This window comes from Budorcas taxicolor, chromosome 5 (genome assembly GCF_023091745.1).
Source record: "Budorcas taxicolor isolate Tak-1 chromosome 5, Takin1.1, whole genome shotgun sequence".
NCBI classification, from domain to species: Eukaryota; Metazoa; Chordata; class Mammalia; order Artiodactyla; family Bovidae; genus Budorcas; species Budorcas taxicolor.
In genome coordinates, this window is record NC_068914.1 from 126,009,164 (window position 1) to 126,033,482 (window position 24,319).

The window sequence follows — 24,319 nt, forward strand, 5'->3', positions numbered from 1 at the left end:
CTAGGTTATCATATAGCACTAGCTTTGGTTTCCCTGCGTTAAACAGCAAATTCCCGCTACCAACTTTACATATGCTAATGTATATGTTTCAATACTACTCTCTCAAGTCATCCTACTTTCTCCCTCCTCCACTGTGACTGTAAGTCTGTTGCTTACATCTGCCTCTCCTTTGAAACTGCCTCGAAAACAGAGCATCAGTACCCTCTTTCTAGATTCCATGTATATGTCAGTATACAATATCTTTCTCTGTCTGATTTACTTCACTTTGTATAATAGGCTCTAGGTTCATCCGCCTCAGTAGAACTGGCTCAAATGCATTCTTTTTTCACAGCTGAGTAATATTCCACTCTATAGTGTTTTTTTAAAAGTAAGTTAACCACCATAATACAAGAACAGCCAGAATTTTATTGGGAAGAAAGTCAGTAGGGTAACAGTAACTTCTGTATCTTTAAGAGGGTAGCAAGTCTTCCACTTCCAAATTCAAGAAAGGTGCAAGAATCTCCCGCAGTTCCCACATCCTGCGGCGCCCGAGAATTGTAGGGAGCACCTTTTCAAAGATAAATGTAGCATCAAAAAACAGTATGTAACATGAAAGTCCAGTCAAGGTGAGGACATAAAACATGATGAAAATCCTCAGTGCACGTTTCCTAGAAGGAAAGAAACACATTTGTGGTTAAGAATATCTGAAGGAGGTAGAGAACAAACTAGTGGCTACCAGTGGGGAGAGGGCAGATGGGGGGGCAAGATAGGGCTAGAAATTAAGAGACACAAGCTATTATGTACAAAATGAATACGCGACAAGGATATATTGTATAGTACAGGGAAGTATAGCTATCATTTCATAATAAATGTAAATGCAGTATAATCTAGAAAAATATTAAATCACTATGTTGTATAAGTCTGTCCAAGAGTGTTCAACATGTCTGACTCTTTTGCAACCCCACAGACTGCAGTCCATCAGGTACCTCTCTTCATGGGATTTCCCAGGCAAGAGTACTGGAGTGGATTGCCATTTCCTCCTCCAGGGAACCTTCCCGACCCAGGGATTGAACCCGCATCTCCTGCAATCACAGGCAGGTTCTTTACCACTGAGTCACCTTGGAAGTCCCTTTATCTGAAACCAATATGATATTATAAATCAGCTGTACATCAACCAATTAATCAATAGATAGATAAGTAAATAAACAAACAAAAGAACATTCTGAAGAAAATTACACTGATGTGACTCCTGGTTCCTCCATCTGTGTAGCTCTACAGCTTCAAGAAAGTAATTGAACTTCTCTTAACTGCTGTTGATGTCTGCAAAAGAAGGAACTTGGGAGTAGATAGACATAAGCCCATCCTAGGGCTGGCATTGGAATTCTAAGATTCTATAGCCATGAGACAATGAAACCCTGGATACTGTGGAGTTCTTTTCTTTGAAATGCTAGTCTTGCACTCTAGAGGTTACTGCCAACCTTACTTCACTTGTGAGGTACAGGAAGTCTATTTAGGGAGAAATAAGGGCACAGCCAACTAGGTAGATTTTCCTCAGGGTACAAAATACCATGTGACAAGTGAATTCAGCTCTCTTTATCACCGGTTTTATCCCACCACCAGCCATGCCCTTTTTGCATTATATTTATTTGCTTTGAAGTTCTTGCATTATTATCTAATTATAAATGAAATACATGATTAGGGTAGAAGATCTGGAAAATCCAGAAAGACAGAAAGAACAAAAGCAATGTCACAGATAATCCAGTTACCTGGAGATAATTACCTTCTATAATCCATTTCAGAAGAGTAAGTCTAGGGCATGGTTAAAGCTAGTTATGCATATATTTTGTGACCCAACTCTTTGGATTCCATGAACCTGAGCCAAGTTTCTTGGCATTATTGCCCCTGGCTATCTCTTGGCAGGTACACAAATATTTGCTTCTACTTCACGTATTTATTAAAGAGCCAATGCTCTTAAAATACTCTGTTTGAAAGAGGCTTTGATGACGAGCAAAGTGAAGCAGAAATGTCCTGTCCTCCAGGAGCACTAAGTCTAGATTTGTTCCTTCTTATGCAAAGAAAAATGACTCACTGCCAACACATACCTAGTAAATAAACACTATCTTCCTAAATTCCAAAATTAATCATATTTGGAAATACTAAGCTGTGACATTTTCCACAAAAACACCACATTAATATTTAAAGAGAAAATAGTTTTTTTTTTTTCTAAATTACAGATAACTTGGAAAACAGAGAAATTAAAGCCTATAATCCTATAACTTTAATATAATCAGTTATTGCTGCCTAGTTTCTAAGTCATGTATGACTCTTCACATCACTACCAGGCTCCTCTGTCCATGGAATTCTCTAGGCAAGAACACTGGAGTTGGTTTTCTTCTCCAGGGGATCTTCTTGACCCAGGGATTGAACCAGTTTCTCCTGCATTGCTGGCAGATATCTTCACTGTCTGAGCCACCAAGGAAGCCCCAACATCAATTAAAAAAAAAAAACAAGAACTTTCCTTGCATAAAATCTTTAATCTTTTCTAAATGTTCACATTATATGTGGTCAGTAAATAGAAGAAAACTATAAGCTAACTGAGAGGTTGGAGATAATACCAGGAAGAGGCCACCCTCTGAGCTAAAAACAGCAAAATTGGTACAGAATAATTGACTTTGTAAGATAAACCTCCTGAAAAGAGATAATGTATAAATATGCTTAAATGGAATAGAATGTTTCCAGTTCTTCGAAAGGAGACCTGTAAAAGTCTTAGACAATCTTAACTAGGATGTAATTCTGTGTGTGTGTGCGTGCTCAGTTGTGTCTAATGCTTTGTGACCTCATGGACTGTAACCCACCAGGCAAATCTGTCTATCAGATTCTCCAGGCAAGAATACTGGAATGGGTTGCCATTTCCTCTTCCAGAGGATCTTTCTGACCCAGGGATTGAATCCATGTCTCCTGGGCCTCATACGTTGGCAGGCAGATTCTTTACCACTTGAGCCATCTCTGAAGCCAATTATGTGATGAAAGATGACCAACTAACCTGGATTGTCTGCCTGCATAACACAATTAAGTGACAGTGAAAGTCACTCAGTTATGTCCAACACTTTGCGACCCCATGGACTGTCCATGGAATTTTCTAGGCCAGAATACTGGAGTGGGTAGCCTTTCCATTCTCCAGGGGATCTTCCCAACCCAGGGACTGAATCCAGGTCAACTCATTGCAGGCGGATTCTTTACCAGCTGAGCCACAAGGGAAGCCCAAGAATACTGGAGTGGGTAGCCTATTCCTTCTCCAAGGGATCTTCCCAACCAGGAATTGAACTGGGGTTTCCTGCCTTGCAGGCGGATTCTTTACCAACTGAGCTATTAGGGAAGCCCATAACACAATTAAGTGATCACCAAATGGCATTCACTTACTCACTTACTTGTCTGTTTTTGAGATATACTTCACATGCCATAAAACTTATTCTTTAAAGTGTACAATTCAGTGGCTTTTAGTTTATTCACAAGACTGTACAACCATCACCACTAATTCCAGAAAATTTTCATCAAAATTCCCCCCTAAAATAGTCATTCCCTATTTTCCACTATCTCTAGGCCTGGTAGCCACAAATCTAGTTTCTGCATACCTGGATTTTCCTAATTTTAATATTTTATAGGAATAAAATGATATAATATGTGGCCTTTGGGGTCTGACTTCTTTCACTTAGCATAATGTTTTCAAGGGTCATTCATGTTGTGGCATGTATAGATACTTCATTGTTTTTCATGGCTGAATAATATTCCATCATATGGATATACCACATTTTGTTCACCTATTTAATCCATTGAGGAGTGTTTGTATTGTTTCCTCTTTTTAGCTGTTGTGAATACTCATATACAGGTTTTTATGTGGACATATATTTTCAGTTCTTTGGGTGCATAATACAAGTGGATCATATGGTAGCTTAACATTTTCAGGAACTGTCAAACTGTTTTCCTGTGTTTGCACCATTTTACAATCCCACTAACACTCTCTGAAGATTCTAATTTCTCCACATCCTCTCCAATGCTTGTTATCATCCGTCTTTTTAATTATAGTTATCTCAGTGGTGTAAAGTAAACTCTGGGAGTTGGTGGTGGACACGGAGGCCTGGCGTGCTGCAGTCCATGGGGTCACAAAGAGTCGGACATGACTGAGCAACCTAACTGAACTGAACTGATCTAGAGGTGTAAAGTGATATCTCATTATTTATTTGTTTATTTATTTTGGCTTATGGGATCTTAGTTCCCTGACCAAGGATCAGAACTGGGCCCTGGCAATGAAAACAAGTCCTAATCACTGGATCGCAAGGGCATTCCTAGAATCTCATGATTTTGATTTGTATTTCCCCAAAGATCAATAATGCTTTCATTGTGCTTTTTCACTGAAAATATTTTCAAGTGATTTTTGGCCATTTGTATATCTTCTTTGAAGAAATATCTATTTGAGTTTTTTGCTTATACTAAAAATTAGGCTGTTTGTCTTTTGCTATTGAATTTTAAGAGTTGTTTATCTTTCCTGAATACTAAATATTTACTTTACAGAACTGTGAAAAAGTTGATTCTGACAATTTTTTCAGCTCTCTCATTGATTTTTATGGAGGAGGAAGTTTTCTTTGATGGTCCTTACCTTACCATCAACATCACTCTTCACTTGTTACTTTAATTAATAAATAAGTTAAATATTTGTTGAGCATGATGAAATATTTTATATTTAATATCCACAAATGATCAAGACTTCTGCCTTCAAGTAGCCCATGGATTATTAAGATAAGACAGATTGGAAATAATTTAACTGCAATAGTATGCTGTGGGCACTATGATTATGAGCTAAGTACAATGTGCATACACAAAAGAGAGAGCTGAAGATTCTACTTGGGTTAGTGCTTGGGAATAAAGAATCAAAAGAGCTTTCTTAAGCAAAAGAGATAAAATGGTTTTTATACCATTTTCATTATATTTTTATAAAATTGAGTTAACAATATTTGTGCATGTATGTGTTTGTGTGTGAAAACATAGCCAGAGTTTACTCAATTTTCACATTTTCTCTAACAAAAGAATAAAACAAAATAAAAAGATTAAAAAATAGCTTTCTTAGAGGAAAGTACTACTCAAGGCATATATGATGGTATGGCATCTCCAGAAAAAGAGATCCAGAGTCAGAATTTGCCAGTATGTGTGTCTTCAATATCATACAAGGGAGAGCCACCCTGTCTAGCAAACAAAGGTTTTCAAATCTGCTTAGCAGGTATGTTCTTTCAGTAGAGGTGGCTGCATCATAGCTTGCAGACACCATCCTTTAAAATTTATGTATATGTAGTTTTCTGGGGCTTCCCAGGTTTCTCAGTGGTAAAGAATCCACCTGCCAATGCTTGAGATGCAGTTTCATTCCCTGGATTGGGAAGATCCCCTGGAGAAGGAAATGGCAACCCACTCCAGTATTCTTGCCTGGAAAATTCCATGGGCAGAGGAGACTGGCAGGCTACATTCCATTGAGTTGCCAGGAGTTGGACATGACTTGGTGACTAAGCAAGAATACATATATATGTAGTTATCTAAAATGCTAAGAAAGAAATATCTATATCTATATCTATGTCTATATCTGTATCTATTGCAATAGGTATATGTCTTGGGAATTCCCTGGCAGTCCAGTGCTTAGGATTTGGTGCTTTTACTACTATAGCCTGGGTTCAATCCCTGGTAGGGGAACTAAGATCCCACCAGTCATGCAACATGGCCAGTAAATGAAAGAAAATACTGATTGAAAATTTTAAAAATATTAAGAAGAAAAACATTACAACTTAAAGTTTTAAAGAAGAATAATAAATAATTTATTTAAAAATATAATAAATTTCTTGATGAAATTCAATCTTACTATAGTCCATTCATTTTGGGGACTCTGTCAGCCTCCAGAGGTCCCTGTTTCTAACTCACCACATTGTAATATGGGGAGGGGAGCTCTCCTCCAAGGATGGTGATGAAGCCTGAAGAAGCAGGGGCTCCCTTTCATCCATGCCCATTTCTTCAGGACTCTGAGAGTCTGGATTCCCTTGCTTTTGGAACATCCCCAACTTTGTATCCAGCAGAGCCATGTCCTTGCAAAAATTCTGGGAACAAAAAGAGCAATCATTTTTAAAAAATATTCTCATTGTCTGCCCTTCTCATTGGAAATGATGCCAAGTATCTTTCCTCCAGAACACGTAAAGGGTGTTGTAAATCACATGTGAGTCATGTGTACTCACTGTGTACTCACCTAAGGAAAGAAACTTACACATTCACAGAGTAGTCAGACACAAATATAATTATTCTTTTATGGAATTCAACTATTCAATTTTTTCATCTATGCAAAACATGTTTATTTGACTGACTTCACCAGGCACTATTCTAGGATGTGGCAGGTAACAAAATAGACAAGACATGGGCATTCCATTATGCATGTGTTTTTTAACAAAAGGGACAAAGAATTTTATGTGTGTTTATAAGGGTTGGGTGGTAAGCAATAAGCAACTAAATGCATATATTCATTAGATATTATAGACTAAAATACATGCTAAAGAGAAAGTAAAAACTGTGAGGACACAGTAGCTGAGTCTTGGTTTTGGGACAGCTCTAGGATAGGTAGGATGATTAAGCACCTCTGAATGGGTGACAGGTTCATTCATTCATTAATTCACAGTTTCACTCATGCATTCACATTTGCCTCAGTATAAACTCTTGTGCGAGAAGTTCAGATGGAGTCATTTTTCTGGCTAGGGGAGATTAGGGGAGGTCTGGGAGATGAAAGGACATTTGAGTTGAGCTTTGAAGAGTGGATAATATGTAGACATGGAGGATAAGCTGCAGATGGAGGAGCTGTAGGAGCAGCCCCAGGATATGAGGGCTTGGAAGTACACCACACCTGTGAGACATTCTGTCAGCCCAAAGCAGAAGTTCAGGAGGGGAGAGAAGGGTAGAAGGAGACCAGTGTGTGGGATACACTCAACTTCCAGGGAAAAAAATGACCTCTGTGTGTAGATTTAAATAATTTCATTTGATCATTACTTGAACTCGTGTAATTGCGAAATCTTACCTCTATTCTTGCAATGAGTTTTTCCTTTAATTTATGAGCTTCATCACAAGCATCTTCCTGAAAAGACACCCACAATTTTGGGTAAAATAGAAGTTACATTTTCTGGTTTATACAATAAAACCATACTCATTCTGATACCACTAAGTTGTAGGGAGGCTTCACTGAAACTTACTTTTATTCAGTTAAACCCTTCCTCTTAGAAAAAATTCATCATGCAATCACAATAAATTGCAGGAGGTATCACCACAAGGTCAATAAATTGTTTTCAATACTTCAAAGATATAAATTTTCACAATAGCAGCATATTACAAATAATTTTTTTCTCTATCCACTACTCTCTCCTTGCTTCTTAAACTTTTACCAGGACACTAGTTGAAGAAGCATAGTATGTTTCTGAGAAAATAATAAAACTATATTCTTCCTAAATATTTTAAAATTTACAATATATAAATCTAAGTCTTCATTAAGTTTGAATACTTGGGCCTTAGAATTTAGTGAAAGTGCTGTCCACAAAAAGTGTCTTGTTTCTCTTTTCTTCCCATGTATCTCAGTAAGATCAAGACATGGGCTGAAAGCAAATCAGCCTCTTCTAAGATGCAAATGCCAATTGCACATATGTCCTGAGTAAATAATGCTTAGAAAGATTTTTAATTAATCATCCCATAATAGACTTGCAGGATATGTTGAAAAGCAGAGCCTTAACTGAAAAAAGAGTGTCCTGTGATTCAAGGAGGTGTCATTTCTGGAAACTACTCCTTAAAAATTACTTGCAAAAGGAAGAAAAGATATAGATTTTTGAGGTATAGTTTATAATTGATTATAAAACCACAAATATCTAACAAAATAAGTTTATTAAATCCAAAAATCAAATCCTGCCTCATATAAACAGTGAAAAAGTAAAAGGACATCTAGTGGCATAGAAAGTTGTTGAAGAAAATGCTAAATGAAAAAGCAAGTTTGAAACTAATATATATAATATTAACTTATTAAAATAATAATATTATCATATATGTATTAAAACATTTAGAAGAATATAAATATACTAAAATGTTTGCTGTGTTTATTTTTGAGAGTGGTTTTATTTTTCTTTTTATATGCAATATTTTTATAATTTTTAAATTATTAAAATAAGCATGCATTACTTTTGTTAGAAGAAAAAATATTTTTTATATTCTCTTTTAGATTTACATTTAATTAGAGGATAATTACTTTACAATGTTGTATTGGTTTCTGTAGTACAACAATATGAATCAGACATAAGTATACATACATCCCCTCCCTCTGAACTTCCCTCCCACCCCATCATCCCACCCCCTAGGCTGTCACAGAGCACCGAGGAGTTGAGCTCCCTTATTACACAGCAACTTCCCACTAGCATCTGTTATACATATGGTAATGTGTATGTTTCAGCGTTCCTCTCTCAATTCTTCGCTCCTTCTTCCCCTGCTGTGTCCAAAAGTCTGCTGTTCTGTATGGCTGTGTCTCTATTCCTGCCCTGAAAATAAGTTCATCAGTACTGTAATATTTTTTAATTAGACAGCAAGCACAAGACTCTTTTCATGTGGAAATATGGGTATAAATAATAGTAAGTTCCCTTCTAGGTCTAAAATTCTGAGTCTCTTTCGTTGAATTTTGGATTCCATTCACTAAAATCTGAGATTTCTTTGCAGAACTATTTCTCTTCCTTAAAGACATTTTATCATTACCTTGACAAAATTGTTATCCATTTCTCCTATTTGCTTTTTAATTTCCATGATCTTCTCCTTTAAAACAAAAGAGTATAGAACAAAAGTTGTAATGAATGATGTGTGAAACTGAAAAAGAACAAATGGCAATTTTTTAGAAGAATGCTCATTCATGATCAAATAGTCTGAAATTTAATAGAAGCTGGGTTTTCTTGCATCCAGTTCTGGATGCTGATCTGCAAAATCAACATTAAATCAAATCAAAAATATGTCATTAGCCACTTCCTATGTAAGTGGCCATGGAGTTAGGCATTATGCTTGTTGGATACAAGCAATAAGAGTGTTTACCCTCAAACTGCCTATAGAAAATGGATAATCTACACCTTCTTTTTTTTTCCAAGTTCATTCATCACCAACCCTTGAGTTGTGTGATTTAATTATTTAAAAAGGAGCCGTGAGATAATAATCACATTTTACGCAGCGCCCTAGTAAATATCTTTACACGGTAATTATCAAAGATAATTGTACCAAAGGTAACTGAGATAGGAGTCAGTCTCAGGATGAAAGTTATTTTCATACAGATATTTCAGAAAGCTTTGTGGACTCAACATCAGGCTACTTCAAAATCTTTTCTTCAGCTTCAAGTTCTCATAAATTTGTTTCTGATGTTGTGTGTGTTTAAATACTTTCACCAATTTCCCCCTCCTCCCCCTTTCATGCTTTGAGTCATTCCATTTATTCATGAGAAATAAATGAGCCAATACGTGTGATGTGTGTGTGTTAGTCATTCAATCGTGTCCGACTCCTTGCGATCCTGTGAACTGTAGCCCTCCAGGGTTCTCTGTCCGTTGAGTTCTCCAGGCAAGAATACTGGAGTAGATTGCCATTCCCTTCTCCAGAGGATCTTCCCAACCCAGGGACTGAACCTTGGTCCCTGCATCACAGGCAGGTTCTTTACCACTTGAGCAACAGGCAAGTTCAATACATGTGATATTACTTATTAATTTACTTCTCCTTGAACTTTCCCACACGTTGCTTTTCCTATAGTTTTTTCTAACAATAGCTCACTTGGTAAAGAATCTTCCTGTGATGCAGGAGACCCCAGTCCAATTCCTGGGTCGGGAAGATCCCCTGGAGAAGGGATAGGCTACCCACTCCAGTATGCTTGGGCTTCCCTTGTGGCTTAGCTGGTAAAGAATCTGCCTTCAATGTGGGAGACCTGGGTTTGATCCCTGGGTTGGGCGTATCCCGTGGAGAATGGAAAGGGTACCCATTCCAGTATTCTGGCCTGGAGAATCCCGTGGGTCCCAAAGAGTTGGACACAACTGAGCAACTTGCACTTCACTTTCACTTTTTCTTCCACCAGAGTAAACCTAAAGCTGTTCTTAGGACTTTGCTTCTGTAACAACTGTATTTAAAGCCCCTTACTTATTATATTACTGCATTTGTTTTTACACAGCCTTTTCCATCAGTCTTTAGTCTTAGGACAGAGTTGTGTCAATTTTTAAAGTCACATTTACTGAGGTATAATTCACATAGCGCGAAACTTATCTTTTAAAAGCGTCACTGTATGCACTGTATGTCACTGGTATGCAATCGCCACTGCAGCCCTACAGCAAGATATGGAATATTTCCATCACACCCCAAACTGCTTTGAGTTCCTTTATCCAGCCTTTCCCCACTGTAGCCAGTGACCACTAGTCTATTTTTCATTACTATGGTTTTGCCTTTTTCAGAAATGGGATCATGAAGTATGTAATCTTCCAAGTCTGGCTTCTTTCACTTAGCATCACACACTGGAGATTTAGATATGTTGTTAGGTGATTAAGAAATCTTTTTAATCTCTGAATAACATTCCATTATTTAGTACATACCACAGTTTATCCACTCACCAGTTGGCGCATATTTGGGCTATTTCTAGTTTTCAAGTCTGTGCCCATATTTTTAGAGTGTATACAAAGCTGTATATTTCCAGGATATATAATGTTTCCCTTTAACATATACAGGCCTTCCCTGGTGGCTCAGAAAGTAAAGCGTCTGCCTACAATGCAGGAGATCATGGTTCGATCCCTGGGTCGGGAAGATACTCTGAAGAAGGAAATGGCAACACACTCCAGTACTCTTGCCTGGAAAATCCCATGGACGGAGGAGCCTGGTAGGCTACAGTCTATGGGGTCACAAAGAGTCGCACATGATTGTGCGACTTCACTTTCACTTAACATATTCATGATGCCTTCCTTTTTCATATTTTTTTTACATTTGCAAAATATGTCTGTTTAATTTTATTTATTTATTTATGTTTCTAGGTTATTTTTAAATATCTTATACTAGAGTATAGTTGATTTACAATGTTGTGTTAGTTTCAGGTGTACAGCAAAATGATTCAGTTATACACATATCCATTCCTTTTTGGATTCTTTTCCCTCTTCATATTATCCCAAGCCCACGTTGATTTGTCTTTTTAATCTCACTGTCATTTGTCTCTGTGCTTTTTTTCTCTCTTCATTCTTTTGATATCCATCCCTCCCTGTCCTTTCCTCGGGTGAACCCACATTTCTGTATTTTCTGACTTTTGGAGGAAATTTTTTAAGGGGAAAAATGTTTCTTGGCCTTTGTCCTCTTCCCTTTCTTCATAGTTTTCAATTTCCAAAGCCCTAGATACTGAAAAAAAAAAAAAAAAAAAAGCTGACTTTCCAACCAGCACAAAATGAAGTTGCTACGTCAAAATTTTGCACTAAGCCACAGTTAAAGCCGTTTTTTCCCTTGTTGAAAAATCTGTACATGGCTTTTAATATGTGAGAGGTCTAAACAAATATTACTTCCTACTATAAAAGAGGCATTTTTCTCTTTCTTTCGAAATCCTACTTAATTTAAATTTGGCTTGAACTAAAGCAGAAGCTGGCAATTTCAGTAAAAAAAAAAATGTAGTTAGACACAGATTTTCTCCATTTTTAGAGACTGTTCTTCAAATGCCTGAAGTTTATTAGAGAAGAAAAACTACCAGCCAGGGCTCTGAAAGTTATTTATTATCCAAAGTTGGTCACTACTTTTCTAATATTTTATGACTCTTAAGAAGGGAAAAGTAAACCTTTCTCAGAAAAGAATCTCTAAGAAATGCAAGGAGACAAAAGCAATAAGAAAGCTTTAGATATTTTGAAAACCAACATAAGAATTCTTCATGAAGGCGTGAAAGACAAACACAAATCTGTCTCTTGTGTTCTAGGGATGCAGTTCTTCACAAATATATATTTCATGTTTTTCTCTGTACTGGTAGGTGTTGGGATACAGATATTAAGATGAGAACTTTTCTTTCAAGGGACTCTTCATTATTTTAAGTGGCATCAAGATGAAAACCTGCCAAATTTGACTGAGTTTCTAGGTAGAACAGAAAAGTCTAGCTTTTTTGTGTGTTGTTAGAGAATAGAAATGGTGGTACCCAGGCAAAATGTGCTCATAACTGACCACCAGATCCAGCATACCAGGGATCAAACCTGTGTCCTCTACAGTAGAGGCTTAGGGTCTTAATCACCAGACTGACAGGGAAATCCTTTTAATTCTCGTTCAGTTCAGTTCAGTTCACTCGCTCATTCATGTCTGACTCTTTGCGACCCTATGAACTGCAGCACGCCAGGCCTCCCTGTCCATCACCAACTCCCGGAGTTTACTCAAACTCATGTACATCGAGTCAGTGATGACATCAGCCATCTCATCCTCTGTCGTCCCCTTCTCCTCCTGCCTCCAATCCCTCCCAGCATCAGGGTCTTTTCCAATGAGTCAACTCTTCGCCTGAGGTGGGCAAAGCATTTTAGTTTCAGGTTCAACATCAGTGCTGCCAATGAACACCCAGGACTGATCTCCTTTAGGATGGACTGATTGGATCTTCTTGCAGTCCAAGGGACTCTCAAGAGTCTTCTCCAACACCACAGTTCAAAAGCATCAGTTCTTCAGTGCTCAGCTTTCTTCACAGTCCAACTCTCACATCCATACATGACCACTGGAAAAACCATAGCCTTGACTAGATGGACCTTTGTTGGCAAAGTAATGTCTCTGCTTTTCAATATGCTATCTAGGTTGGCCATGACTTTCCTTTCAAGGAGTAAGCATCTTTTAATTTCATGGCTGCAATCACCATCTACAGTGATTTTGGAGCCTAAAAAAATAAAGGCTGACACTGTTTCCAGTGTTTCCCCATCTATGGCCCATGAAGTGATGGAACCAGATGCCATGATCTTCATTTTTTGAATGTTGAGCTTTAAGCCATTTTTTCACTCTCCTCTTTCACTTTCATCAAGAGGCTTTTTAGTTCCTCTTCACTTTCTGCCATAAGGGTGGTGTCATCTGCATATCTGAGGTTATTGACACTTCTCTCAGCAATCGTGATTCCAGCTTGTGCTTTTTCCAGCCCTGTGTTTCTCATGATGTACTCTGCATATTAGTTAAATAAGCAGGGTGACCATATACAGCCTTGACATATTCCTTTTCCTATTTGAAACCAGTCTGTTTTTTCATGTCCAGTTCTAACTGTTGCTTCCTGGCCTGCATATAGGTTTCTCAAGAGGCAGGTCAGGTGGTCTGGTATTCCCATCTCTTGAAGAATTTTCCACAGTTTATTGTGATCCACACAGTCAAAGGCTTTGGCATAGTCAATAAAGCAGAAATAGATGTTTTTCTGGAACTCTCTTGCTTTTTCCATGATCCAGCAGATGTTGGCAATTTGATCTCTGGTTCCTCTGCCTTTTCTAAAACCAGCTTGAACATCTGGAAGTTCACAGTTCATGTATTGCTGAAGCCTGGCTTGGAGAATTTTGAGCATTACTTTACTAGCGTGTGAGATGAGTGCAATTGTGCGGTAGTTTGAGCATTCTTTGGCATTGCCTTTCTTTGGGATTGGAATGAAAACTGACCTTTTCCAGTCCTGTGGCCACTGCTGAGTTTTCCAAATTTGTTGGCATATTGAGTGCAGCACTTTCACAGCATCATCTTTCAGGATGTGAAATAATTCTTGTTATGACATGTTAAACAACAGATGGTGTGGGAAGAGGTTACAGAGTCCCCACAGCCTCCCCATTTTTTTCCCAAGCCTTCAGCTTACCTCCATGTTTACCCCCTGATCAGAGTCAAGGTCCTGGTGTGATTCCAGCTTTTCAATTTGGCCCTCCAGGGATATAACCTCACTTAATAAGCTGCAAACAGACCAACAGAGGGACTTAGTTCTGTGGCTTAAGAAAAATCCCCAATGGATAATCTTTTTTGATCTTGAAAGATCGTTTCTGACCATTCAAAAATGAAATCCTATTTCTATATAAGGGGGACTCTTGGGTGGTAATTGTGTTGGAATGGGAAGTCATAAATGCAGTTCAAGAAAGTAAAAAACATACTAAGTTATCTAGATAATTGTAAAGAAGTGTAGTCCTAACTGGATATAAAAGCAGAAATGTAAAGTGCACTTATAACTGGTAAGGTCTGAATGAGCTCTGTCATTAGTATTAATACCAATATCCATTTCTTGGTTTTAATGATACCATTGGTATCATTGGTAAAGTACCAACTCATTGGTTTTGAGTTGGACAAGATGCTACGATTCTGAAGGTTGAAGGAAGGGTGTATGGGGTTATGCTATGTATTTCTTTGAAAATTCCTGTGAATTTGCAATTATTTCAAAAAATATATAAGAAAATATTATTAATAATTTTATGCCAATAAATTAGATAATTTAGAGGAAAAGGGCAAGCTGCTTAAAAGATACATTCTACTACTGAAATATACTCAAGAGCTAGGTAGCCTGTGCAGCCCTTTGATCCTATACTATATCATTAAAAAAAATTAAATTTGTAGTTAAAATCTTGCCATGGTGAAATCTCCAGGCAATATGGCTTCACTGGTGAATTCAACTAAACAGTTAAGAAAGAAATTATGCCAGTTTTACACAAACTCATCCAGAAAATAGATCACTGTACAAAAGCATCCCAATTTTTTCTATGATACTAAATATAAGGTTTTTTTGATACCAAACATAATTCTGATACTAACACTAGACATTACAAAAAAGCAAAACACAGGTCAATATCTCTCATTAACATACATATTAAAGATCTATTTTAGTAAGCTGAATTCAACAACAAATAAAAAGGATAATATGACCAGGTGGTATTTATTCTGGGAATTTAAGGCTGGTTCAGCATTCAAAAATCAGTCATTATAATTCACCATATCAAGAGATTTATAAACGAACAAAAAACATGATTAATCCCAGCTGCAGCAAAAGCTATTGAAAAAATTCAGTATCATTCCTGATTTTAAAAAAACTCAGTAAACTATAAATAGAAGAAAGAAAGAGAAATTTAAAAACAAACAAAAGCCCAGATATTATCACACTTAATGCTCTTGCTCTTCCTGTAAGACTGAGAACTAAGTAAGTACATCTGCTATCTGCTGTCACTCCTATTCAACATCACACTAGAAGTTCTAGCCAATATAATAAGGCAACAAAAGAAAGTGAAAGGAATACAGATTGGAAAGGAAGATAGAAAGCTGTCTCTATTTGCTGATGACATAATTATCTATGTGAAAAATTTCAAATAATCTGTAAAGACTATTAAAAATAATAAATGAGCTTAGCAAGGTCACAATGGAAAGTCAAATACAAAATATTAGCTGTATTTCTATGTACTAGCTATTAACAATAATTTTGGGGGGCTCCAAAATCACTGCAGATGGTGATCACAGCCATGAAATTAAAAGGCGCTTACTCCTTGGAAAGAAAGTTATGACCAACCTAGATAGCATATAAAAACCAGAGACATTACTTTGCCAAGAAAGGTCCATCTAGTCAAGGCGATGGTTTCTCCAGTGGTCATGTATGGATGTGAGAGTTGGACTGTGAAGAAGGCTGAGCACCGAAGAATTGATTCTTTGAACTGTAGTGTTGGAGAAGACTCTTGAGAGTCCCTTGGACTGCAAGGAGATCCAATCAGTCCATCCTAAAGGAGATCAGTCCTGGGTATTCATTGAAAGGACTTATGCTGAAGCTGATACTCCAGTACTTTGGCCACCTCATGTGAAGTGTTGACTCATTGGAAAAGACCCTGATGCTGGGAGGGATTGGGGGCAGGAGGAGAAGGGGATAACAGAGGATGAGATGGCTGGTGTCATCACCGACTTGATGGACATGAGTTTGGGTAACCTCCGGGAGTTGGTGATGGACAGAGAGGCCTGGCATGCTGCGATTCATGGTCACAAAGAGTCAGACACAACTGAGCGACTGAATTGAACTGAACTAAACTGAACAATAAGAAACTGAAAAATTTAAAGTACCATTTATAACAGAACCAAAAACATGAAATAGATATAAATCTAAAAAAATGTGAAATATCTGTACACTGAACACTCCACAACACTGACGAAAGAAATCAAAGACCTAAATAGAGAGAAATACTCTATTCATGAATCAGAAGAGTTGATATTGCTAAAATATTAATTATTCCCAAATATATCTATGAATTAATGGTAGTTTCAATCAAAATCACAGCAAGATTGACAGGTTGATTGTAAAATCTACATGGAAAAGCAGACAAGAAAAAGTAGAATAGCTAAAACAATTTTGAAAAATTAAAACAAAAATTAATGACCTACTATAACAGGGAACTCTGCTCAATATTCTGTAATAACCTAAATGGGGAAAGAATTTGAAAAAGAATAGATACATGTATGTGTGCCTGTATGCCAAGTCGTTTCAGTCCTGTCTGACTTTTTGCGACCCTATTGGCTGTAGCTGGCCAGGTTCCTCTGTCCATGGGATTCTCCAGGCAAGAGTAAAGGAGTGGGTTGCCATTTCCTCCTCCAGGGGATCCTCCCGACCCAGGGATCGAATCCACACCTCCTGCATTGCAGATGGATTCTTTACCACTGAGCCACTGAGGTAGCCCCCTAGATACATGTATGCTGCTGCCGCCAAGTCGTTTCAGTCGTGTCTGACTCTGTGTGACCCCATAGATGGCAGCCCACCAGGCTTCTGCATCCCTGGGATTCTCCAGGCAAGAACGCTGGAGTGGGTTACCATTTCCTTCTCCAATGCATGAAAGTGAAAAGCAAAAGTGAAGTCGCTCAGTCCTGTCCGACTCTTAGCGATCCCACAGACTGCAGCCTACCAGGCTCCTCTGTCCATGGGATTTTCCAGGCAAGAGTACTGGAGTGGGGTGTATATGTATAACTAAATCACTTTGCTACACACCTGAAACTGACACACATTAATACTCTTAACTAATAATAGTTATTAACTAATAACAAATAGTTCAGTTCAGTTCAGTTCAGTCGCTCAGTCGTGTCTGACTCTTTGTGACCCCATGAATCGCAGCACGCCAGGCCTTCCTGTCCATCACCAACTCCCGGAGGTCACTCAGACTCACGTCCATCGAGTCAGTGATGCCATCCAGCCATCTCATCCTCTGTCGTCCCCTTCTCCTCCTGCCGCCAACCCCTCCCAGCATCAGAGTCTTTTCCAATGAGTCAACTCTTCTCATTACTCCATTTCCGTAGAAGAAATGGAATAGCCCTCATAGTCAACAAAAGAGTCCAAAATGCAGTTGCTGCTGCTGCTAAGTCGCTTCAGTCATGTCCGACTCTGTGCGACCCCATAGATGGCAGCCCACCAGGCTCCCCCGTCCCTGGGATTCTCCAGGCAAGAACACTGGAGTGGGTTGCCATTTCCTTCTCCACCAAAATGCAGTACTTGGGTGCAATCTCAAAAACGACAGAATGATCTCTGTTTGTTTCCAAGGCAAACCATTCAATATCACAATAATCCAAGCCTATGCCCCAACCAATAATGCCGAAGAAGTTGAAGTTGAACAGTTCTATGAAGACCTACAAGACCTACAACTAACACTCAGAAAAGATGTCCTGTTCATCATAGGGAACTGGAATGCAGATCTAGGAAGTCAAGAAATATTTGGAGTAACAGGCAAGTTTGGTCTTGGAGTCCAAAATGAAGCAGGGAGGCTAACAGAGTTTTGCCAAGAAAATGCACTGGTCATAGCAACAACACAAGAGAAGACTCTACACACGGACATCACCAGATGGTCAATATCAAAATCAGATTGATTATATTCTTTGCAGCCAAAGATGGAGAAGCTCTATACAGTCAGCAAACAAAATCTGTGGATCAGATCTTGAACTCCTTATTGCCAAATTTAGACTTAAATTAAAGAAAGTAAGGAAAACCACTAGACCATTCAGTTCAGTTCAGTTCAGTCGCTCAGTCGTGTCTGACTCTTTGCGACCCCATGAATTGCAGAACGCCAGGCCTCCCTTTCCATTACCAACTCCCAGAGCTCACCCAAACTCATATCCATCCAGTTGGTGATGCCATCCAGCCATCTCACCCTCTGTTGTCCCCTTCTCCTCCTGCCCCCAATCCCTCCCAGCATCAGGGTCTTTTCCAATGAGTCAGCTCTTTGCATGTGCTGGCCAAAGTATTGGAGTTTCAGCTTTAGCACTAGTCCTTCCAAAGAACACCCATTGACTGATCTCCTTTAGAATGGATTGTTGGATCTCCTTGCAGTCCGAGGGACTCTCAAGAGTCTTCTACAACACCACAATTCAAAAGCATCAATTCTTCAGCACTCAGCTTTCTTTACACTCCAACTTTCACATCCATACATGACCACTGGAAAAACCATAACCTTGACTAGATGGACCTTTGTTGGCAAAGTAATGTCTCTGCTTTTCAATATGCTATCTAGATTGGTCATAACTTTCCTTCCAAGGAGTAAGCACCATTTAATTTCATGGCTGCAATCACCATCTGCAGTGATTTTGGAGCCCCCCAAAATAAAGTCTGACACTGTTTCCTCTGTTTCCCCATTCAGGCATGACCTAAATCAAATTCTTGATGATTATACAGTGGAAATGACAAATAGATTCAAGGGATTAGATCTGATAGAATGCCTGAAGAACTATGGATACAGGTTTGTGACATTGTACAGGAGGCAGTGATCAAGACCATACCCAAGAAAAGGAAATGCAAAAAGGAAAAATGGTTGTCTGATGAGGCCTTCCAAATAGCAGAGAAAAGAAGAGATACAAAAGGCAAAGGAGAAAAGGAAAGATAATGCTCATCTGAATGCATAGTTCCAAATAAAGGCAAAGAGAGATAAGAAAGCCTTCCTTAGTGTTCAAGGCAAAAGATAGAGGAAAACAATAGAATGGGAAAGACTAGGGATCTCTTCAAGAAAACTAGAGATACCAAGGGAACATTTCATGCAAAGATGGGTACAATAAATGGTATAGAACTAACAGAAACAGAAGATATTAAGAAGTGGCAAGAATACACAGAACAATACAAAAAAGATCTTCATTACCCAGATAACCACAATGGTGTGATCACTCACCTAGAGCCAGACATCCTGAAATGTGAAGTCAAGCGGGCCTTAGGAAGCATCACTACGAACAAATCTAGTGGAGGTGATAGAATTCCAGTTGAGCTAGTTCAAATCCTAAAAGATGATGCTATGAACATGCTGCACTCAATATGCCAGCAGATTTGGAAAACTCAGCAGTGGCCACAGGACTGGAAAAGGTCAGTTTTCATTCCAATCGCAAAGAAAGGCAATGTCAAAGAATGTTCAAACTACCGCACAATTGCACTCATCTCAGACACTAGCAAAGTTGTACTCAAAAGTTGCCAAGCCAGGCTTCAACAGTATGTGAACTGTAACCTTCCAGATGTTCAAGCTGGTTTTAGAAAAGGCAGAGGAACCAGAGATCAAATTGCCAACATCTGTTGGATCATCAAAAAAGCAAGAGAGTTCCAGAAAAACATCTATTTCTGCTTTATTGACTACGCCAAAGCCTTTGACTGTGTGGATCACAATAAACTGTGGAAAATTCTTCAAGAGATGGGAATACCAGACCACCTTAGCTGCCTCTTGAGAAATCTGTATACACGTCAAGAAGCAACAGTTAGAACAAGACCCAGAGCAATGAACTGGTTCCAAATCTGAAAAGGAGTACGTCAAGGCTGTATATTGCCACCTTGCTTATTTAACTTAAATGCAGAGTACATCATGCAAAATGCCAGGCTGGATGAAACACAAACCAGAATGAAGATTGCCAGGAGAAATATCAATAACCTCAGATATGCAGTTGATACCACCCTTAAGGCAGAAAGTGAAGAGGAACTAAAGAGCTTCTTGATGAAAGTGAAAGAGGAGGGTGAAAAAACTGGCTTAAAGTCAACATTCAGAAAACGAAGATCATGGCATCTGGTCCCATCATTTCCTGGCAAACACATGAGGAAACAATGGAAACAGTGTCAAACTTTATTTTGGGGGGCTCAAAATCACTGCAGGTGGTGACTGTAGGCATGACATTAAAAGATGCTTGCTCCTTGGAAGAAAATGAATGACCAACCTAGACAACATATTAAAAAGCAGAGACATTGCTTTGCTGACAAAGGTCTATCTGGTAAAGCTATTGAGACTTGGACTCTAAAGAAAGATGAGCCCTGAAGATTTGATGCTTTTGAACTGTGGTGTCGGAAAAGACTCTTGAGAGTCCCTTGGACTGCAAGGAGATCCAACCACTCAGTCCTAAAGGAAATCAGTCCTAAATAGTCATTGGTAGGACTGATGCTGAAGCTGAATGTCCAATACTTTGGCCACCTGATGCAAAGAACTGACTCCTGGTAAAGACCCTGATGCTGGGAAAGATTGAAGGCAGGAGGAGAAGGGGAAGACAGAGGATAAGATTGTTGGATGGCATCAGTGACTCAATGGACATGAGTTTGAGCAAGCTGTGGGAGTTGGTGATGGACAGGGAAGCCTGGCATGCTGCAGTCCCTGTGGTCATAAAGAGTCGGACATGACTGAGTGACTGAACTGAATTGAACTGAAACTAACACAATGTTGTTAATCAACTCTACTCCAACATAAAATAAAATTTTAATTCAAAGAAGAAAAAGAATAAAATCAGATAATAAAAATTAGTATTTGACTTAGAAAAAAATTAGAACAAAACTGAATAACACTCACTACCTAATTTAGAGACTTAATATAAAGCTACCGTAACCATGGTAGTATGGTATTGTTGTTGCTGTTTTAGTTGCTAAGTCATGTCCAACTCTTTTGAGATCATATAAACTGTAGCCCACTAAAGGACAGGCTCCTCTGTCCCTGGGATTATCCAGGCCAGCTTCTGGAGTGGGTTGCCAGGTCCATCTAAAGGGGATCTCCCTACCCGGAGATTGAAGCCGCATCCCCGGCACTGGCAGGCAGATTCTTCACTACTGAGCCACCAGGGTAGACCCAAGTGAATGTTTGAAGTGTCTTTATTAATGATTGCTAAAAAAATTTAATATGTCTCAGTTAGTGAAAGAACAAATTGTAGCACATTTATATATATAAGGGAATACTGTTCAGCAACAAAAAGGAACAAATTATTGATGTGTACAACATGGATGAATCTCAAATTACATTCTTTATACTAAGGAAAGATGGTTGACTCAAAAGGGTGCATGCTATGTAATTCCACTGCTGCGACATTCTAGAATAGGCAGAACTGTACAGACAGAGAATAGATGAGTGGTCACTAGCAGCCTGGGGAGAGGTGTTAACTATGAAAGAGTATGAGGGATGTGGGGAGTGATGAAAGTGTTCTTTATCTTCACTGTGGTGGCTAAACAATAGTATGCATTTTTCAAAACTTGCAGACCTGTACAATAAAAGATATAATTTTACAGTATGTAAATTATAACTTAGTTTTAAAAATGGGAAAAAAGTTTTTGGCCATACCACACAGTTTGTGAGATCTTCGTTTTCCAACTAGGGATTGAACCCATGCCCTCTGCAGTGAAAGCGTGGGGTCCTAACCACTGGACCAGCAGGGAATTCCCATGGAAAGAAACTTTAATGTGCCAAGTTTGAATTAATAAAACACAGAATCTTTTAAAATCCAAATATTATTCATGCTCTGGAAGAAAAAGGGGGATACCTTGAATAGGATAGTCAGAAAACTGATACAGAGATGTTTAGCTAAAGGGAAATGGCAACCCACTCCAGTACTCTTGCCTGGAGAATTCCATGGACGGAGGAGCCTGGTAGGCTACAGTCCATGGGGTCGCAAAGAGTTGGACACGACTGAGCAACTTCACAATGGTGATGTTTAACTGAATATAAAGAAGATGTTTACCTGAAAGGCAAAGAAATGTGTAGAAGAGTAGCCCTGCAGTAGGAAAGAGTTTGGAATGTGGTAGGAAGATTCAGAAGGACAGAGGGATTTACTTTTTTAAATAGCTTCCATTTATTAATTGCTATTACATATCAGGCACTGTATTAAATGCTTTACATATGGCATTTTGTTTAATACCCACAATAAACCAATGAGGTGGCTATCATTACTTCTTTATAGATGAGAAAAGTCAAGGCTTAAAAAAAACAGTTTATTAACCTGTCCAAGAAAGGTCAATATCAAGATTCAAACCTGGGTTCCTCTGACTCCAAAGCCCAGTCTCTATGCCAGTGACTGCATAAATAACAACTTTATCATTTCTGTTTCATCTTGAAACTTTTAACCTGAATTCAGATATGCATTTTCAAGTACACTTGAACAGTTTTTTCATGTCATACTGGTTGGATTCCTTTGAACAATACTGGATAAAACTCAAAGATCACTGGAGACCTCAGTATGTCCTTTTGATAACTGTTAATGTGGCTTCAAGGAGAGAATCTCTGAGGGCAGTCTTTTCCTTGAGAGAAGAGAGAGCAAAGATGCAGATAACTTTGATGTAGGCTTCAAGATTCTGTGACATGACTTTTAATTCTAAGGCTTTATGCTTCCCGGGTCTTCCCAGATGGCACTAGTGGTAAAGAATGCACCTGTCAATGCAGGAGACATAGAGACGCAGGTTCAGTCCCTGGGTTGGGAAGATCCCCTGGAGGAGGAAATGGCAACCCACTCCAGGATTCTTGTCTGGAGAATCCCATGGACAGAGGAGCCTGGTGGGCTGCAGTCCATAGGGTCGCAAAGAGCTGGACACGACTGAAGTGACTTAGCACATATACTTCATATCCTAAAGATTTTACCCACCTTAAACCTGTAGTTTCATACATTTCTGAAGCTATGAAACTTTTCATTATTTTCTGACCCACCCCAACACCCTACAATTACCTCTTCACTGTGTTTTCTGTTAGGCTTATTTTTTGTAAAATATTTTTAATTTTCTCCATCCAGCCTATGTGATCAGCTCCAAGTTCTTTCACTTGTAGGCCCATCCGTGTATTCCAGTGGTTAAGCTGAAAGAACATGCTCTCCTGACTCCTACAGAGATATGATTATGATCAGTTTTAAGGTAGACAGTGTGAAACATCTCACAAAGCCTGAAACCCTCTTTCTATGGGTGGCAAATAAGTCTGCTTATTCATTTTCTGTCACCAAAATAGGCCAGGTAGGCACTTAGGCTTTAAGAAAGGAGTTTGGACATTTATTTAATACCCATTTTAACAGACTTTTCTAAGGATGGAGAAAATAAAGTGTGTTTTATATTAAGTAAACAATGTAAATATATTTTTAATTTTCCTGTGTGTTGATTTCAGGAAGGTGGTTGCATCTTGGTGAAGGAGAAGTTATGTTAGGTATTGATTTCAGGATGGTGGTTACATCTGGGTGAAGGAGAAGTTATATTAATACGTAGGGAAAAGGTCCATAACGATTCAATCATACATTTTCTATAATAGTCACAATATTTTTCATCTCTAGAAAATTACCTAAGAGTGATGAGATGTGTAATAAGTCCAGGATCCAGAGAAAAGCACGGAAAGAGAACCCCATGGTCTCCCTATGTCCCTCTTCGTCGTTCTTGCTGGAATAGGTAGGTAGTTACTTGTGCATGTGATTGCTTTGTGGTTCAAGACATGTACTGATTTAAAATCTTCTAAGCTTTCCATAATCTCTCTGCTAAGTTTCTTTCTCCCCTCCACAAAACACTACTCAGTGTTCCCTCTTGCATTTGCCAAGGCTTACTGTTCAAGGATGTTCTCCTCTGAAAACTGCAAAGATGTGGATGCTTGGGGATCTTCATGTTGAATGTGATCTCTTTCTTGCTCATCCTGTTCACTCTGCAGGTCCTGGCCATGCCCAGCCTTCAGCTCCAACTTATCCTGATAAAGATCATGAAGGGAGCAAACCAGACCAGAAGGGTTATCACAAGAGGTGGTGGCCCCGCTATGGTACCCCTGCCCTCATTACCCTATCCGAGGCTGGAGTCCTGTGATGCATTTGTAAGGTAGGCTGACATCCCCTCTGCTCTGTGACAGAGGAAGGCTGGGGCAGGAATATGGAGGGTAGGGAGAACAGATCAGTCTCTTATTGATATACCTGTACAGATCATTGCCCAAGTCAGTATGAACAGCATTCACCTACCTCTACAAATTGCTTTTCAGCACATCATCCTTTAAATGACAGCCCTGACATGGATAAATGTGGGTACTGAAATTAGCTAGGCCATTCATTCATATTTAGTGATTTGGCCAAGGTCACATGATGCAGTGAGTTAAGTGATGAACCCCGA

At 38.8% G+C, this 24,319-nt stretch overlaps 1 protein-coding gene across 1 annotated transcript in view; it reads right to left on the reverse strand.

Moving 5' to 3' along the window:
• Window positions 1-448: 448 nt before the first annotated feature.
• SMCO2 (single-pass membrane protein with coiled-coil domains 2) overlaps window positions 449-24,319 on the reverse strand; it is an 87,167-nt gene continuing 63,296 nt past the window's right edge. The window contains exons 3-8 of the mRNA XM_052640610.1: window positions 23,773-23,903; window positions 22,921-23,070; window positions 13,846-13,940; window positions 7,073-7,125; window positions 5,938-6,110; window positions 449-647 (exon numbers count right to left, since the gene is read on the reverse strand). Of these exons, the coding sequence (XP_052496570.1) occupies window positions 449-647; window positions 5,938-6,110; window positions 7,073-7,125; window positions 13,846-13,940; window positions 22,921-23,070; window positions 23,773-23,903 (801 nt within the window). The remainder of the gene's footprint in view (window positions 648-5,937; window positions 6,111-7,072; window positions 7,126-13,845; window positions 13,941-22,920; window positions 23,071-23,772; window positions 23,904-24,319) is intronic.